The sequence below is a fragment of the Salminus brasiliensis genome, chromosome 22 (genome assembly GCF_030463535.1).
Source record: "Salminus brasiliensis chromosome 22, fSalBra1.hap2, whole genome shotgun sequence".
In the NCBI taxonomy this organism is placed as follows: Eukaryota; Metazoa; Chordata; class Actinopteri; order Characiformes; family Bryconidae; genus Salminus; species Salminus brasiliensis.
In genome coordinates, this window is record NC_132899.1 from 25,068,365 (window position 1) to 25,086,189 (window position 17,825).

Here is a 17,825-nt window from a genome sequence, read left to right on the forward strand (position 1 = left end):
GTAGAACCAACATGACCATGCTGGTTGGGCAGCCGGTTGACCAAGCTGGTCAACTAGCATTACCGGCGCCACCAAGCTGCTTGACCAGCATGACTTGCATGACTAAGCTAGTCAACCAGCACGGCACTACACTGGTCAGGAGCTGCTTAGCCAGCTAGTTTATCAGCTAGTATGTTTTGTCGTCTGGATGACCAGCTTTTCAACGGCCTTGACCATCAGACTGGCGTAGACCATCTGAAACCAGCTATCAGCAACAGCAGGGATGTTCAGGCCCATTTAGCACTCTGGACCAATACTGAATGGCTTATGTCCGTCTAAAGTAGGACTATGAGATTATCAGATAACCTTTTTAGTCCTGTTTATTTAGCTAAAGGTTTTGACTAAAAGGTTTTAGACTGGAAATGGTACTAATGAGGTAATAAACGAGGCCTAAAATGACCACTGACGATATTCATATTAACTATAATGTGTAATTTTATTTTTATGATGCATTTTAAAATAGAAGCGTATGTGTCTATCTGACTGTTTTATCATTTTAGAGTATAGCCATGGATTTACAAGTATGTTTACAACCCTGTTATTTGAAAGAAACAGACTGATAAGAAAGACTGAAATTCCTTTGATGGTGCGCTCATCGCCATACTATAGTTTTTAAGTCTATATTAAAAACACTATAATATTTGTTTGTAATTTTTTTCCTGGAGTCTTACCGAACAGTGTTGCTCTCCTCTCAGAGTCCTCTCTGCGCAATGTGCTGATCATATCGAAGCCACCTAGCTTTAGCCTGTTAGGCTGCAGTTTGGTTTGGTTGAGGTAGTCTAGTTTGTTTTTGAGCTGGTGGACGATGGAGAGAAGAGATGGTAAAAGTTAAGTGGATCCTCACTTGCCTCCTTAGCATTCAGATTTCGAGTTTGAGCTTCCCCTCCTGCAAAAACAGGTATCGGAAATGCAGCCATGAGTCCTGGTTAATGTAGCAACCTGTACTCACATGACTAGCAGAGTCTGGAGGTGATGAGCTGCAGTATCAACAACCATATTCTCCTGAAGTCGCTGTCACGGTTTACCGTGGGTGAGCATGAATATAACGAGCCAAGACCCAAGATAAATACAGTTTTCCTTTCTAGGGTACCCACAAAGAGAAGAATACAGGTGGGTACCAGTCAAATTCAGATTTTATTTCACATTTTGGCACAATAAAGCCAGTTAATAAGGAGTCACTTCCTAGTTTTCCTATTTTTCTAGTTATTATCCTAATTATTCTGAGCGCTGATCGGCAGAATAGCTGTTCACACTGATTCTTGACTGTACATAAGTGGAAGTGGTAGAAAGTCCTGTAACTGAAGCTAAGGTACAGCATGGTAAAATCTGACAGCCGTGGCGTGCTAAGATCGATTGGCCTGGTGTCTGTTCATTAGTGGTAGTATTTCTTTTACTGCACACCTGCAGCTACTACACAAACACCCATTCAGCCCGGTGCTGAAAGATACGCACCCTGACCCCAGACTTCACAGACAAACACCGCCCCCCATTATCTAACTGATCCCACACAGAGCATAGTTCAGCGAGCTGTAGTGAGCATGGGAAATACAGATGCTTCAGATGTGGGCTTATTAATCCTCCCAGGCAGCAGGCTTGTGCAGGCCTGAGAGAAGCTTGGAGGCTGTGGTTATATGCAGCTACAGCACTGCTGATAGATGTCCCTGTCAGGCTGCTCCTGAAGCCCTGCTGCTCCCCCCGACACTTTCATTCATCCACATCAGCATTTTACCTATTCACATATTTGTTCAATACCAGCTCCCTTACACACACACTACACCAGGTAGTCAGTGTTTGACTGCTGGATTCAACGTCCTCATTTCTTCTCCAGCCTTTTAACTCCTAGGCCCTGTCCCAATTCTCTCCCTATGATCCTCCTCTCCTCTTGGAAGTGTACTTTTATGAAGCGTTAATGGCGTCAAAACGTTTGGAGCAGAATTGGGACACACTTTGCCTTACGTCCCTTCACCTATTTACCACACTGCTGCCTAAACGTAAAAATACCACAGCTGTTGCTGTTTCACAGTTGTGGCTCATTTCCAGGATAATGAAACGTTAGTATGATTACGGCATGCTAAACAGTGCTTTTACTCCCTTTTTAGGTTTTTCAGGACATCACAGGAGTGCAGTGGAACATGGGTAGGTAATTGCCTTTAGAAAAGTGTGATCTGATGCAGACTTAGGACTTCAGAGGGGCACATCGAGTGAGCACCCTTTCTAGAAAAATTGAAAGAAATGGGACACCCTACAACCTTGCACGCATAGCGAGCAAGCAAGAAGTGCGAGGGTGCAATTGTGAGTAATGGGACAGGGAGGTCTGGGAGGTCTGGGAGGTCTGTCCACTGTTGAAACGACTCTTTCTTGACCATTTGTGAAGTCAAGTATGTAGCATGTGCCGAATACACAGCCTCTCAACAGCACCTTTAATATTTGGTTATGGTGTTATGGTTATGGTGTAGTACATGTTCCAGTCTCTTCTAGCAGATTTCTAAAGAAACCTTGTAGCACTTTCATACAGCTTAAGCATCTTGGTGGCTCAGATAGAAGGCAACATTACCAGAATGTCACTTTAATGGTTTCCCAAAGGCATCTACAGTGTAATTCTGAAGCTTTGCTGCTGCTCATGATGGAAAACACCGTTTTTGGGAATGACTGCTGGTTGTGTTACATAGTAGCTGCGTTCCAAATCCTAAGCTACAGCAGAGGTCCTCGGTAGGACTGTCCTATGAACACTCCTCCTTAGTATCCTACTGGTCACACAAACAAAAGACTAACCAGACCGTGTGGTGACATCAGAAAGGTCCGGTCTCCTGCAATTGTGGCACAAAACCTTTTTTTTTTTTCACAAATTCTCACACACACAAAAAAATAACATTTTATACGAACTGGTGTTTTTCCTTCCCACCCTCCAAACATATCAGATGCTTCCTCCCAATTGCTCAGAACCTAGACTGCATTTCTGGGCTATACTTTATCGGGCCATGTTTGTGTGTGCTTTGGCGGCTGCAAACAGACGATCCTGATGGTTTAGAATAAACATTTTCAGCCAGTCACATTCGGATGACCTGGAGAGGAGTTCATAGTTGAAACAGCACAGATACATTGCAGAACAAGCCTTAACCACATCAATTAGCCTCCACTGTACTTTTATTCCATTGTAAGACAGTCAACATCTCATTATGTAACAATGCAATGACAAGATGCTACCTTGTCTTTGCTGTGCAGCTCATGCTAATTTTAGAGCCTGCACAGTGTAGTGCAGTTAACATTGACACAAGGCCTCAATTCAAGCCCAGAGTCTGAACTACACAAGACAGGAAACGAGCAGTCTAGGCTAGTGATCTAGCTCAACTTGTTCATAATTGATAAATCATTTAAAAAATAAATTAATTAATTTAATAAATAAAAAAAACTTCAACAAGTTTGATTTCAAACTTAAAAGTTTATTCAATCATACCAGCACATTAATTTAGAATGACACATTCAGCCAAGCATTCCCACACTGCATCCACCAGATGTAGTGGATTGTAACACTTTGGTATATGAAGATAACATGGTCCTCTTCCCAGACTAGGGGTACATTCTGCACTGAGATGATGGACAAAAAAAGAGATTTTTTTTTTTTTTAAATGTGCAAAAAAAAAGGAACCATCAGCAACAGAAAACGCAACCACTAATTAAAAAAGCAGTCCACCTTCACCAATTGTCAATATAGTAATCTGAATCCCCTTCATGTCCTTTGGTAGTTTTTTTTTCCTTTAATGGTAAGGGTCACTTTTGGTCTGATTGTATTCAAGTGTCAGTGTTCTCATTATCCAAGTAATTAGATATTGGAAAAATCTAATTAAGAATATGTAATAAACAAGGCAGCACAAGAGACACACGCACACAAACACAAGAGTACAAAACCCACATCCAAAGATATACAGTTCTCAACACTTTAAACACTAGCAAATATAAAAACGCTGACAGACCAGACTGAATGTCAAATCCAGAAAAGGTCACACCAAGCAATAAAAAAACCTACAACAAAAAGAAAAGCCCCTGAAATTCCACATTACATTATTGCTCATGATGCAACTGTGCACACTTGTTTGGTTAAAACTTGGATTGTAATATAATAAATATATTTGTGTGTTTGTGTGTGTTGCATTAAAAACATACTGGATGTTCAGCACAAGAATGAATCCCACAGCCATTAAGAGAAGAAGGGAATATTAACACTCATTAGGTTTCTGTGGATAAAGCTCTCCTGGGTCAGTAGTCACTGGTCAGTGCTGGCGTAGGTCATGGTGTTCAGTGCTGGCCTCCGCCGCCCTTTGATCTTCAGAGATCCGTAACGGGCCTGCGACAGATACAGAACCATGATTTATAATCGTGTTTACCACGAGCGTAGCAACTCTGACTACAATCACCACCTTCACACATTATATGCACAGCCATACGTGTTTACACCTTGACACTCTTCTAGCTACACCTCAGTGGATCTGAAACTAAGCAATCAAGATGTGATTAGAGTTTAGAAGTTCAGCTCTGTTCAGGGGGTTAAAAAAAAGCATTGCATTAACAGATTTATTGACTTATTACTCCTTTATTATTTAGGTTATAGTTTCACAGGCTCAAAAGTAATTGGGCAATAGACTGATAAGCAGTTTCATGGCCAAGTGTGGCTTTTGTTATATAAAAGTTCGGAAGAGGATTCCAAGTGTTAATTGTGTATCAGACAGCCGGTCATGGGAACTCGCGGGTTTGCGGCCCAAAGAGGTGATGATGCAAGTAAAAGAGGCTGTCATTACACTGATAAACAAAATCGGGAGTGATAGCAGAAACATTAGCAGTTGCCAAACCAACAATTACTACATGGAAATGCACTGGCGAGCTCAGTAACACCAAACAAGACCACCGAGGAAAACTGCAGAGAATCAGTGCAGAAGTCTACAATCAAAAGATGCCTTCAAGAATTTAAATGACAAGGGTTTAACTGAAGATGCAAACCACAGGTGACCGTATCTAGAACAGAAAGGTCAGATGGCATCTAAAAAGCCTGTTGGGTCCTGGAACAAGAGTCACTGGACAGAAGATAAACTGGAGTATGGAGAAAGAAAGTAAGGGTTCACGATCAATACTACATCATCAAAGCATTCCACATTATCTGTCAAATATGGTGGAGGCAGTGTAGTGGCATGGGATGGAACTGAGTCACTTGGGTTTACTGACGATATGACTGCTGATCCATTCTGGTGTATATAACAACACATAGATGTCCTGTATGCTGTAAAAGTGATGGTATGTGGCATCATGGGACAAATGGATAATGACCTAAAACATGCAATAGCAACCCAAGAGCTTCTTAAAGCAAAGACATGGAGTGTTCTGCAATGGCTGAGTCAGTCACCTGACCTTAACCCAACTGAGCAGCTTTTCACTTACTGAGGAAAAAACTGACAGGGGGAAAGGCAGAGAGCAATAGAGAACAGGCTTCACATTTGATGACGTCCATAGATTCCAGATTGCAAAGAATGCTTCAAAGTATAAAAAATTCCAATACTGATAAACATGCTAGTTTGTCCAGTTACTTTTGAGCACTTCTAAATGGATAATGCAATATGTTAAACCCCTTGAATGAAAGCTGATAGCCTACACATTTACTGACGTCTTGACTGCTTAATTTAAAATCAAGGAAATAATCATCTGAGGAAATAAACAGAGACTAAGTTACAGAAATTGAGTCACTGTCCAAATACTTACAGACCTGATTGTAATCATGCTCTCCGAAGATTATCTAAAAATTCTACTTAAAATAAAAGACTATGAGGCCTAAAACCTAGCACAGCTGTTTAGCTGTGATCTTACGGAGCACCAGATGTGTTGCATTTTAGAAGGAAGAGTAATGCGGATGCACCTACGCTACAAATGATCTAATAACACATTACTGATGTTAAAAGTTGAGACTCCTACATCTTTGCGTAGTTTCGAGCGAGTCACTTTGACACTCTGAGATCGTCTGAGGCCACGCTGCGTCACAGCCTCGTCCTCGGAGAACACACCCTCGCCATCCTCGTCTGTCCGCTCCTCCTGCTCATACTGGTAATACTCTGGAAGAAACACAAACACAGAGGCAGTCCTTTTTAGCATTTGCTAAACATAGCAATTAGTAGAAGACCTGAAAATTTTTCAAAAGTAAAAAAAGTGTCAAAACATCTTCCTGCTGTTTCTCAATACACAGAGCTGCTCCACAGTTAAGTTACTCATGTGCTAGTGGTCTCTGACTACCGTATGTCAAATGAAAATTGTACGTGATCTGATCACCAAAATGAATGTTAATGACCGGTGTAAACGGCTCCAAGTTCAATACGCTGCTTAGCTGGCCTGCACGAGAAGCCAATAAAATTAAAGCAACAATATGAAAAATGTACATGTCTTGCTCCTGGGCTGCCCCTACAGTTGGCAAGTGGAATTTGTGCTTTGAGTAACTACTTAAGGACACGCTTTTCTGGATAGGCTGAGAGATACAGAACAGTCACAGAAAGAGTACCACATCGGTGCACACTAATATTACTGGTTAATGGACACAGCATTACACAGCGTTAAGCAGTTCTCACGAGTGTTATTCGCTAATGTTACACACTGCAGAGATGAAGGAGCAACGACAGCAATACTATTCTACCTATTTCTGCACAGTGGAGCATCACAATGGCTTTGAAGTCATGTTAAGGTAAAAAGATACATAATGTTGCTTTAAATAAAGCCTTTGTTCAGGTCATTTGAACTGCTTGCCCATGCCCTCCCAAATGCTGAAGCTATATTTAAACACATAAGCTGTATGGAAATGTAGCCGTAGTCTATGAAGCAATGTAGCCAAGTTTTAGCCAAGCTTGTCTACATAAAGTCTATTCGATCATCCACGAGTGACAACGATTGTTAATACTGCTTTGACAACCAACAAAGATGCCTGTACAAGTGAGCTCACTTTGCTCCTCTTGCAGTCCACCATCTGATATTCGAGCTCTTCTTTTTCAGGGTGCCACAATTTCACAATAAAATGGGTCGTGTATTGTGTAAACCACAATTATGAACAATTAAAACTTGGCATCTGAAATCAGCCTATGAGAATAAACCAGGGCAAGGAGCTAATGTTAGCTCACACACCCAAACTTGCCAGTGAGATGTCTTGCCAGATTAGTAATCAGTTAGAAATTCTAGGGGTTATGATTCTTGGATTAGTTTATTTAGTCATTTTGAAGATGGGGCAGGCTTGCCCAAACCAAAGTCAGGATCAGAAGTGGTGTAGCTGTCTAAGCGCTGTCTCAATCACTAGCAGACTGCCGGTCTGATCCCTGGTGATGTTGCCTGGGAGTCCCAAAGATCATAACTAGCCTTGCTCTCTCTGGGTTAACAACTGCGTTATGCTGCGTTAACAACAGGTGACTGAAAAGATGACATGGTGGTTTCATGTGCTGCTAGGCTGAAACAGGTGAGCCTTCACCCTCCCTGCACTGTATGATAAGGGGAGATCTAACTTGTAGGTTATTTTAAATGACTATACTGGAGACAATCCTTTAGAATTTAAATTGGTATCAAACCCGTGGATTACACACACATTTTGCATGTAAGCTGTACATGTGGTGCAAATTAATATAATTACAAGTACATATGATCAAAAGGATCTATGAAGCACCTTTGTTTTCCAGTGAATGTCTTACAGTATGTACCATGTACTATAATCACTGTTGATGACTAATCATTGCAGCCCTGAGAGTGAGGGAGAGAGAGGGGGAGGGAGAGCAAGAGTACGAGCTGAGCAGCTGCAGCCCTTCGCCCTAGTCTCAGGCTGCTCCTGGCACAGCCTTCTCCCTCAGCTCGAGTAGAGTTCAGCAGGGCCAGCCTGTGCCAGGGAGCCAAATCACACTACTGCAGCCGCAGCCCACCATACGCCACTCAACTCTTCTGCTTCCACCATACAGCAAAGCCAGGGCCTACAGAATTACCACAACATAGCAAACCCAACCAGTAAACACATTTCTTAGATGCGTTTCACCTATGACCACAAGGGGGCAGTAGAGATACAGGAACCAGCTCATTCTCCCCCAGCAGCTTTCTTTGTTTCATCTCCACACCCCCACAAATGTTTTCCATTAGTGGAACAGAACAACTTCCGCTGGATTTAGCAAAGACGCTATTTATTTTCCATAGCTGTTCTTGCCATTTGCCACACTGCTCATATAAAACCTAATCAGAAGGTGGTTTGGAATTATGGAGCCTATAGGAACTGGAGCTGAGCTTTTATAAGCAACACTCTGGTCTGACATTTACCCTATATTTTACCACTGTATGTAGACAACAGACCTGCCTGCATTAGAGAACAGCAAAAAAACTGGCCTCTGTAACCTCTATGTCCAGGATTTCAGATCCAGCCGATAATAGCTGGTACTGTTTCGTCCTGAACGACCACAAGACCTCAGGCCTCGTGTGACCGAGGAATGTGACCGACTGCAAGAAAGGGGAGGGTGGGGAGGGAAAAGAAAAAGAGCGTCTGAAGCAAAGAACAAAGAGAGAGCAATAAAAAGGCACTTTGACTGCTTTCCCTCAGCTGACCCCAATTCCTCTACAAACATCAAAACAGGGTTGTTAATGACGGCCGGCTGAATGACACACTTACAACCCCTTTTGTCTCGGCTTTCTCTTTTCGAATGGGGGGAAAAAAAAGAAAAATCCACAATTAGCGGTTTGCTTCAACGGCAGACAACCTTGGCTGTCTCTTTCTGCCTCCTGAAAGGCAGTGGCATTTTGAAGCGGCTCGCTTTATTGTGGCTTTAACGTCGACAAGATGAAAATGACCTGGATGCCGGTGGAATTTCAAACACGGCCAGTGCATTAGCATACTGAGATAGAGTGCATTAGGTATTCTGCTCAGACGGTGCCTCACTGCGATGCCCCTCCAACCACCCCCCCGCCAAACTCACCACATCTTGGCACAAAGCTCCACTAGACCTTTCATGCTCTGAACGTGCCGCCTTTGCTTATTACCCTCTACGCCCTTGAGACAAATAAAAAAATCCATTCCATTTGCTGCAAGAACTGGGAGTTGATGGCAATGACGATGCTTTCCAGGAGTTTGTTGGATGTGGTGAAAAGGGCTGTTCAAAAAGACATACTGCCACACATATACATACATATGCTGCATGGAGCTACTTCCATCATGCAAGTCTACAAAGACTACACTGGGTGAACAGACAGTAAGCCAGGACTTTGTATTTCCGACCTACACTGGTGGCACTAATTAATCTTCAAGGCAGTGGGGCGCGGCAGACCACCAGCGTAGAGGGGAAACAATAGCCGATGCGTTGGGCTTGGAGAGGAGTGGCGAGGTTAATCATTAAAGTCAGCGTTTACAGTAAGTGAAGCGAGTGCGCAAAACGTACCGACTCCATCATGCTGGGTGGTGCCTGCGCCTCTCCTGGCCGGGTTGGAGCTGGAGTAGGCCGGGTACAGCTGGCCGCCGGTCTCATCCTGCGGGATCTGGGTCAGGTCGGCCATGCTGAAGCTCCTCAGCTTCTCCGTGATGGCACCCTGCCCCTGAAGATAAAGAAAGCAGATGAGGTTAAGCAGCTACAGGCATGCACACACAAACATACAGAACCTGCTGTACTTCAGCCATGCAAGGCATTACTGCTCCAAGGTCAAAAAACTCAGGGGGAAAAACAATTACAACAAACAAAAACAAAATATGCATGCTCATGAATGAATAGCAAACATCAATAGTAACTGGTCCAATAGGTCTACAAAAAATGACTACAAAGTTGAAGACCTTGTGCTATGGTTCTGAATGAGTGTATGTGAGGCTAAATGAATGATGAGCTTTACTAAACAGATGTAGAGTGTACCATTATGGAGAGATCATTAGTGGTTAACACCATATGTGTGAGTCAGTTTGAAAAATTACAGGAGGTGAAAAGAAAGGAAGGAAAACTGGGAAATGGCTGGGAAAAGGGTTTAAAAAATAAATAAATAAATAAATAAAAAAATGAGCATATGTGTAAATGACACATCTTTCTCCATGCTGTGGACTGTAGACCATTACCTCCACTGGAGAGAGCAGTAGGGCAGATTTCCTATGGGACAGTGGGTCAGTACAAAGTAAGAAGAGAGAGAGATCAACACCAGGATTCTGATTCCAGAAGGAGCACAAAACAACATGGAGGGGTAAAGACAGAAAGGAAAAACATCTTTTGAAACACTGATCAGCAGCAGCATTAATAAAGAACGAGGAAGGTGGGCATCATCCTCCGTCTCACTGCTTCCCTGGCTGCTCCTCCTCTTGCAGGGGCTGCATCAGGACAATGGATAAATCAGGCGCGGCGCGCTGCTTTTGATTAAGATATCAGTCTGATTGCAGTCTGCTCCCGGCTAAATGCTTAAAAAGCTCGCAGACTGTATGACCGAGATGCTGACCTTTCTCTGTGAATGGAGGCCATTAGGATGCTCTATTCCTGTTCGTCTGCGCTTTGTGTCCGTGAGCTTGTCGCTTTTTGTTGCAACAAGGATAGGGAAAATAGGGGAAAGGAAGGAACTTCGAGAAGAATAAATGAGAACCTGTCTGAAAGGACGTACTGGAGGTGTGAACCTGCATGCATTACTAACACAAACAAAGGGAGGAGAAGAGAACACTGGCTGAGGTCCACAAATATGTACGCCCTTAGAAACACCACACGCACGCGCGTACACACACACACACACACACACACACACACCCAGAAACAAGAGAGGTAACGCACATAAATGAACATACGCGCACACACACAGAGTCATGCAGTTCGGTACTTGCCTTGACAGCTGCAGTGACAGCTGCAGTAGCTGCTATACTTAGGCCCTGCTTGCCAAAGTTCAGCATGGTCTCATAGCTGCGCTCTTTAGCTTGAACAATGTAGTCATCAATTTCCTAAAAGCACAACAGAGGGAGAGAGAGGGAGGGAGAGGGGGGTCACATGTTTATAGTAAATAGACAAAAAAAAAAAGAAGCTACACAAACATCTTGCCAAGGACAAGGGCTGCAATCTTACTTATGGTCACTTAATTTTAAACTACAGTTGCCGTTTTTATCACAAGGAACACAGACAGAACATAATTATGTTCTCCATGCTCTGACAGGTTTTACTACCTGATGTGTACAACTGGTAAGCATTTCCCTAAATAACTGAAATTCATATGTTCTGGTCTTTGATGCTGCTATAAAACTAAGGCCTCAATCTGGGAAAACTGCATAAAAAAGGGAAACAAAAAACTCAATTAGTTGAGCATGATAAACCCTTTGGTATGTACAAAAATCTCCTTTTGAGACCCCATGTCTAAAAACAATGCCTGTCACAACTGGCTCCATAATGCTTGGACCCATCGGTTGCCACTCGCAACAGGCTCAACTCTGAATATGAACTCACAAAAAAAAGAAAAAAGAAAATAGGGAAGGGTCCACCCTCAAAACAACAGACCCCACACTTTAAAAACAAAAAAAGACATCCAAACTATATTAATTGCATATTCATCCTTTAAAAGGTATTCAAAAGCATGCAAGTATGATGTAATCTGACTGATAAGCCTTCTTAATATATTAGTATAATAAATTTAATATCACTAACAGCACACAGATTTACACCTTGCACCTTGTGTTAAGAGGAGTCAAAAGTACAATTACCCTTTCTCTTGAAGTCAGAAGAGGATGGAGGATCTTTCTGTAGATAAGACTGGCTCCTCTAGTGTAGGGCGACAGCAGCCAGATCACAAAGGCAATCTTTATTTCGTAATAGAGGGGAAACCTTCATACAGAGAAAAGCCACAGACACACAGAGACTCAAATTACAACCTATTAATCAGACGACATAATCATACTCATTAAGACTGTGTTCCAACAAATTGATTCCAGGAATCACGTATTAAAAAGGCAACTTAATTTCATTAAAGCGTGATTGCGTTTCCTACGTTCCTCGATCTGGGCCAACGACAGCAAGTTCCTAAGTCATTTGACTTGTTTGTTTAGTCTGACACCAATCACACGCAATCAGGCAAATGAAACATCAGCATAAAGTAAGGTTAATGGGCATGATTAGCACGCTGTCAGTCTTACCAGGCTATGGTGAGGTCTGAGACGGTCTCCACTACTGTGTAGAGTGCAAAAACAATCCAGTACATCATCCAGCGGACCTGCAGCGAGGAGAAAAACATATTACATACATTTTCACATACCATCTACAGTCAAATGAGATTCAGAATGGTGCATACAAATGTGATGACATAATTTATGTTTTTCAATATGTTACATTCAGACAAAAAAATAAATAAATAATAAAGATCTTAAAATTGCAGAAAGAAATGCCATTATTAATTTTTATTGACAGTTCAGTTTTACTAACTTGTGGTGGATGAGCGATTTTTAAACCCGAACAATTCTAGTACTTTCAATCACAGTGTTTCTTAATTACTGAAACACAATGGTTGCTTTGCATCATTTTCTTAAAACATTAAAGACAAAACCTCCGACTCCATTTGCTAAATAAAACTTTGCCTCAAACTTGCCTCAAAAAGATTTACCTGTCCTCAAAACCAAACCCTGCCTTAAAAAATAAACAAAGCCATCAAAATGATATATACTATCAAGCTGTCAGAATGGATTAGATCACTGTAGCTCAACTGCAACTCTTGTTTGATATGATATGATTTTGTTGATATGAACCTGCAACCAGTCAAACTCTATTGAGCAGTGATTACTGTAAACACATGGAAAGCACAATGTTCTGGGTCATACTTTGTGTTTATTGTACAGTCTACAACGCACTGTACTACAGTACACAATACATATAAAGGGACAAAAAAAAATCAAAGGACTGAACAGGTGATCAGGGTGCTTCCTCTTGTCTTTGGGCTGGGTCAGGCCAGAGCACTTTGTAGCAATATTTTCTCTCCAGATGGAACAAGGGAAGAAGCCTTGTGTGCCGTATCCAGCTAGGACAGGATTCCTCACCTATATTACCACAGGCTAAAACTATGGCTTGCAGCAGATCTGCTCTGGGGTAGGGTTGTATCATATACTATCCATCTCCAAAAGGAGAAAAAACCCTCAATAAACTTCTGATTTATGTACTGAAGAGTGAGGTCATTCACATAGTATGTGGCAGTACTGTAGACAGTCTGTAGGACAGTAAATTTATCTGATTGCACATTTACTTGCACATACTGAGCTCGCAGTTCTTTCATCCTTGGTGAGATTCTGCTTACTTGCCTTGCTGAAACATTTTTAAACTCATATCTTGCACTACTGTCGATTACAAACAAACAGCAAGCATGGCTAGATTTCAGTGGATCTACATGTGGATTACACCTTTTCTACTGTACATTGTACTACAGTACATCTCATTCAGCTAGACGTACAGGATAGACCCTATGAATTACATACATGTATTTTATATATATATATATATATATATATATATATATATATATATATATATATATATATATATATATATATATATGTTGTCAATATAAGGGTGTCATCTATGGGTACAGTGTTATATATGGGTACATCGCATGCGGCTATGAGCAACGCGATGATAAGAATCAATGAGATAATGAGTGATAATCAAGTGAATGGCAGCTCACACCTGTGATTATACACAAGCCAATTATGAACATGTTAATGTAGCATTACATCAAAACTCCCAAGCCTCAGCCGGAGATCAGCGTGGAGCTCAAGCTTCAGAATTGTACGAATCCCCACCCTGCTTACAATCATCTTCTTTATATTTGCTCGGGAGAATGCCTAATCATACCACACAGAGTGGCTCCCTAATGTAAATCCAATCACACTTCTCTTCCTGGCACGAGACGGAACACAGCCGAGTGTAACGGAAAATCATTACGACCGTGACTTTAATTTCCATTCCTCTTCTCCTTCTCCTGTTCCTTTTCTCCCTCTTTCTCTCTCTCTCTCTCTCTCTCTCTCTCTCTCTCTCTCTCACTCTCTCTCTCTCTCTCACCCTGTCACCCTCTACCCACCCCTCCCCTCTTCCCCTCTCTCTCTCTCTCTCTCTCTCTCTCTCTCTCTCTCAGTGCGGCAGGGCCTGCTTTGTATGCTCTGCCTTCCCTCTTTCTCCTCTCAGCTCGAAGCAGAGGCAGGCTTTCAGAGGGCTCCTTAGCATTTCAATTTCAAAAGGTAGTGCAGACGATCATGTGATCCCTCCCCCCCAAAAGCCTTGAGCTGAGGCTCTCCGAGGTATTAGGTGATATTTTCAGCCTCGCTGAACAAAGTAAAATGAATCTATGCAGAGGCCGCATTACTGCCCTGACAGACGGCATCACATTTAATTGGTGACCTCCCAGTGAACCTCCAGCGGTCCGGGGATGATCGATGCGTTGCATCAGCCGGTGGAATCGCTGGTGTGTGGTGACAAACTGTCAATCGAAATCAACTCAACGTGATTCAGGCACTGGTTCTCCTCAGGAACGTAGAAAATGGACCCGTTTCCTTTTCACTACCAACTGCACCAACACACACACACACATAAAAGTACTAAATCTGACCTGGTGGCCTTTTATTTTTTTATTTTTTGGTCCCAATCCTCTGGGCAATCCTATTTATTAGCAGTCGGCAATTACCCGGCTTTTATTAGAGATGTATGCGGGACGTACGCAGAATTTCAGCTGGCCAGTTTTACCTTGCTGAAGAGGTAATGTGAGAGAACTGGGTTCAGGAGAGCTTCAGCTGCGGGCCTGCGTCCAAGACAAGCATTCCTTTCCTGTCCAAAAGCTGCCGGAGGACTAGTACAGCCAGGTCCTCTAAAAGACAAGCTTTGAAACAACTTGGTTCTGTGTGTAGTCGCTGTACAACAGCTAGGCTTTGTTCAACCGCAGCTGAACAACCAGCGAATGAATCATGACGGTGTGTTGCGTGCAACAGATTAAAACCCAGTCCGCAGAGAAGTTCGGAGAGGTAGGATTTTGGACAGTAGTCAGATAGGCTGCAGAGGTTCTCTGTAAATTAACATACAAGAGCACAGGGTGGAGAGGGACCCTAATCCAACGAGCAAAACCGTATGTTGAACACAACAAAGGCCAGAGTTCAGATAAACAGCCCTTAAACTTAAACCAGCAACCCAGTGAACTTCCCGGTGGGAAAAAAAAAACACAAACACAAGAGGCACAAAGCATCATTTGTCCAGGCTATTTTGGATATGATTTGAAAAGGAGTCTCTGAATTACTGGTCTGCCATTCAGTCCGCACTCAAAGACAAATGCAACCGCAGTCGTGACATGTTTGGGGAGTTAAAAAAACTGCTTTCGTGGTGGAATGCTCTTTCTTCTGTTTTCCAAGGCTTTGCCAGTAAAACTCAGTCTAAGTTTACTCAAGATGTACTTTCCATTTGGACACTCAATATTTTTGGGAACGGCATAAACATCTGTAACCTCTGGCTGCCAGTACCCTTACCCCCCCCCCCCTCCACCCCCCAGCTAATTTACCACTGCTGAAAGTGACTAAGAAGGATTATCCAGTTTTTCCTGCTGCAGTAACCCAGTCAGGTTTCTGCTACCTTCATTGTTCTGAGCCACGTAGAGTCGAACCTGAATCACCAGCCTACTGTTTAAAGAGCCAAAAGAGAGAAACGGCACAAGGCTGAGGGCTAAGCGAGCAGCTATTAACATTCTTAGCCATCTCCTTCAAGCAGGCACTAAACTGAGCGATGCATTGAACACAGTTCACACAGTTCTAGTTCAGAGAACGTCTCGGTTGGTGAACACGCTTTTTGAGTCTACGTTCAACACGGTGAGAAATCCAGCTTAGCTCGGCACTCTGAAGCAGGCTACAGCTCCGTTCGGATTTAGGCTACATTCGTTGTAGCCTTGAGGCTTCATTGCAGAAATGCTGCAATGAATTACATCATTCAGCTGCACATAAAAGAGAGTATATTTGCACAAGCTTATATAATGCTGATTAGCAGAGACACTGATAGCAGCTCCGACAGCAGACTGCAGTCCACTGCACCAGCAAACGCCTTACGGGTTACTGGGACATCAGTCTGACGGTGCCTAACGTGGAGGTGCAAAATGAGTGTTTCTGAAGGAGCTGATGGATGGGAGTGTATAGGAGGCAACCAGCAGCAGTCCCTCAACAACTGAAGAAAAACTCAGGAACAGTTTAATGTTGATAGCAGGAACATTGCCATGGTGACAAACCAGACACCTGGTTACACAAACGTAAAGAAATGCCAAGATACATTATGTGAATGAGAACAGTAGTTTTTCTGAAGTTTGTGGACAAGCTGGAGCATGCCACAATAAAAAAAAATCATAACTACAATATTAAATGTATATTTTGGATACCGCTTAGAATGTACTGAAAGCCCCTGAACTGAGAGGAGGGGGGCAAATAGGCTAGCAATGCAGACAACAACATCTAACACAGCAAAGCACTTAAAATGGGTAATCTGCTTTTGACAGCAATTCTCCAATTATCTGGGCAGATTGAATGCAGACAGTAAGCTAATTCATACTATACATAATGTAAAATTCAGCTGGGCCCATCATAAAACAGGAACGCATGACCACACATCTGCCTAATGATTTATAAGGGCCAGGCTATTTGTTATAGGGCATAGGCTATTAGCTATTTGTTGAGTGGAGCCAAACATTTAGATTTTCATCTTAAATATTTCAGAATCTAAATCGAGTGTTTAGTTTGATTATTTATACATTTACATCTAAGATTTAAATTTCATGAAATTTACAGCCTATATAACTGATTTCAGTCTGGACTTAGACTTGGCTGCTACAAGTGCTGGTCTTGAATTAAAGCCCATCTGCTCAGGTCAAAGTCTCTGTTTGCCACTAATTATCTCGACTACAACAATAGCAAAAATCCAAGATACATTAAGAGATAAATATAGGCTATAGATATTAATTATGATCCTCATAAAATGTGTATACACACACAATTATATGTATATTAGAGCTATCAAACTAATTTGTACCGTTAATTATTAAATTAACTAATTTATTAAGGGATGGGAATCTCTAAGCACCTCATGATTTGATTAGATTACGATTCAGAGGGCTGCAAGGTGATTATTACACATTAAACAGAATTTCCTTATTCTTATTGTGTGCCAACTTTTAGAAATGATCCAGAATGAATTCCCAATATCTTTTATTTAAAAAAAAACTAACAAATAGGAAGCACTGTGGAAAGTCTACTGGAAGGTTTTTGCAGTGGGGCTGTGGTGGACAAACGTCTCAGTACAGTGGGCGCTTGCTGAGAGGCCAGGTTTAGCAAATGGGCATAGCATTTCACATGTAGGAATTTACCCAGTTCAGGAGCTGCAGCAGCAGCAGCCGCCGCCATGTTAGCGCGTTATCAGTAACTACAACTGAATCTTTCAGTGATCTGCCGTCCCTCTGCTACACTCAAACAGCTCAGCCAGATCTGCACCAGTGTGACTTCACTGTTCTTGTTCTGGAGCAGAGGGGAGGCTAGCTGCCACTCATCAATGATAAAATGCAGATAAAATTACGGTGGCATTGCAGCTCCAAAGTGCACAACACCGCGCGAAAGCCCTGATTCTCAATGAGTGAATACAGACGCAAATCCATGGCAGTAAAAGTAGTGATAGAGTTTGTAATTCGCTTTACCCTTTCCAAGTTGGGTTGACAGCAGCGAAAAAAAGCCAGATTGTAGTTGATGCCAACTAGAGCCAAAGTACTTCCATACGCTAGCTGTTAGTGCAGAGGGTTCTGGCTTTCTCGCT

General features: G+C 42.3%; 1 protein-coding gene across 2 annotated transcripts in view; it reads right to left on the reverse strand.

Annotated features, from left to right (window-relative positions):
- Window positions 1–3,458: 3,458 nt before the first annotated feature.
- The window catches only part of reep3b (receptor accessory protein 3b), a 28,676-nt gene continuing 14,309 nt past the window's right edge, over window positions 3,459–17,825 (reverse strand). For both annotated transcript variants that reach the window (XM_072667564.1, XM_072667563.1), the window contains 6 exons: window positions 12,155–12,231; window positions 11,726–11,846; window positions 10,862–10,975; window positions 9,459–9,612; window positions 5,995–6,131; window positions 3,459–4,381 (listed from right to left, as the gene is read on the reverse strand). In XM_072667564.1, coding sequence (XP_072523665.1) covers window positions 4,301–4,381; window positions 5,995–6,131; window positions 9,459–9,612; window positions 10,862–10,975; window positions 11,726–11,846; window positions 12,155–12,222 — 675 coding nt within the window. In that variant the 5' untranslated portion in view covers window positions 12,223–12,231 and the 3' untranslated portion in view covers window positions 3,459–4,300. The remainder of the gene's footprint in view (window positions 4,382–5,994; window positions 6,132–9,458; window positions 9,613–10,861; window positions 10,976–11,725; window positions 11,847–12,154; window positions 12,232–17,825) is intronic.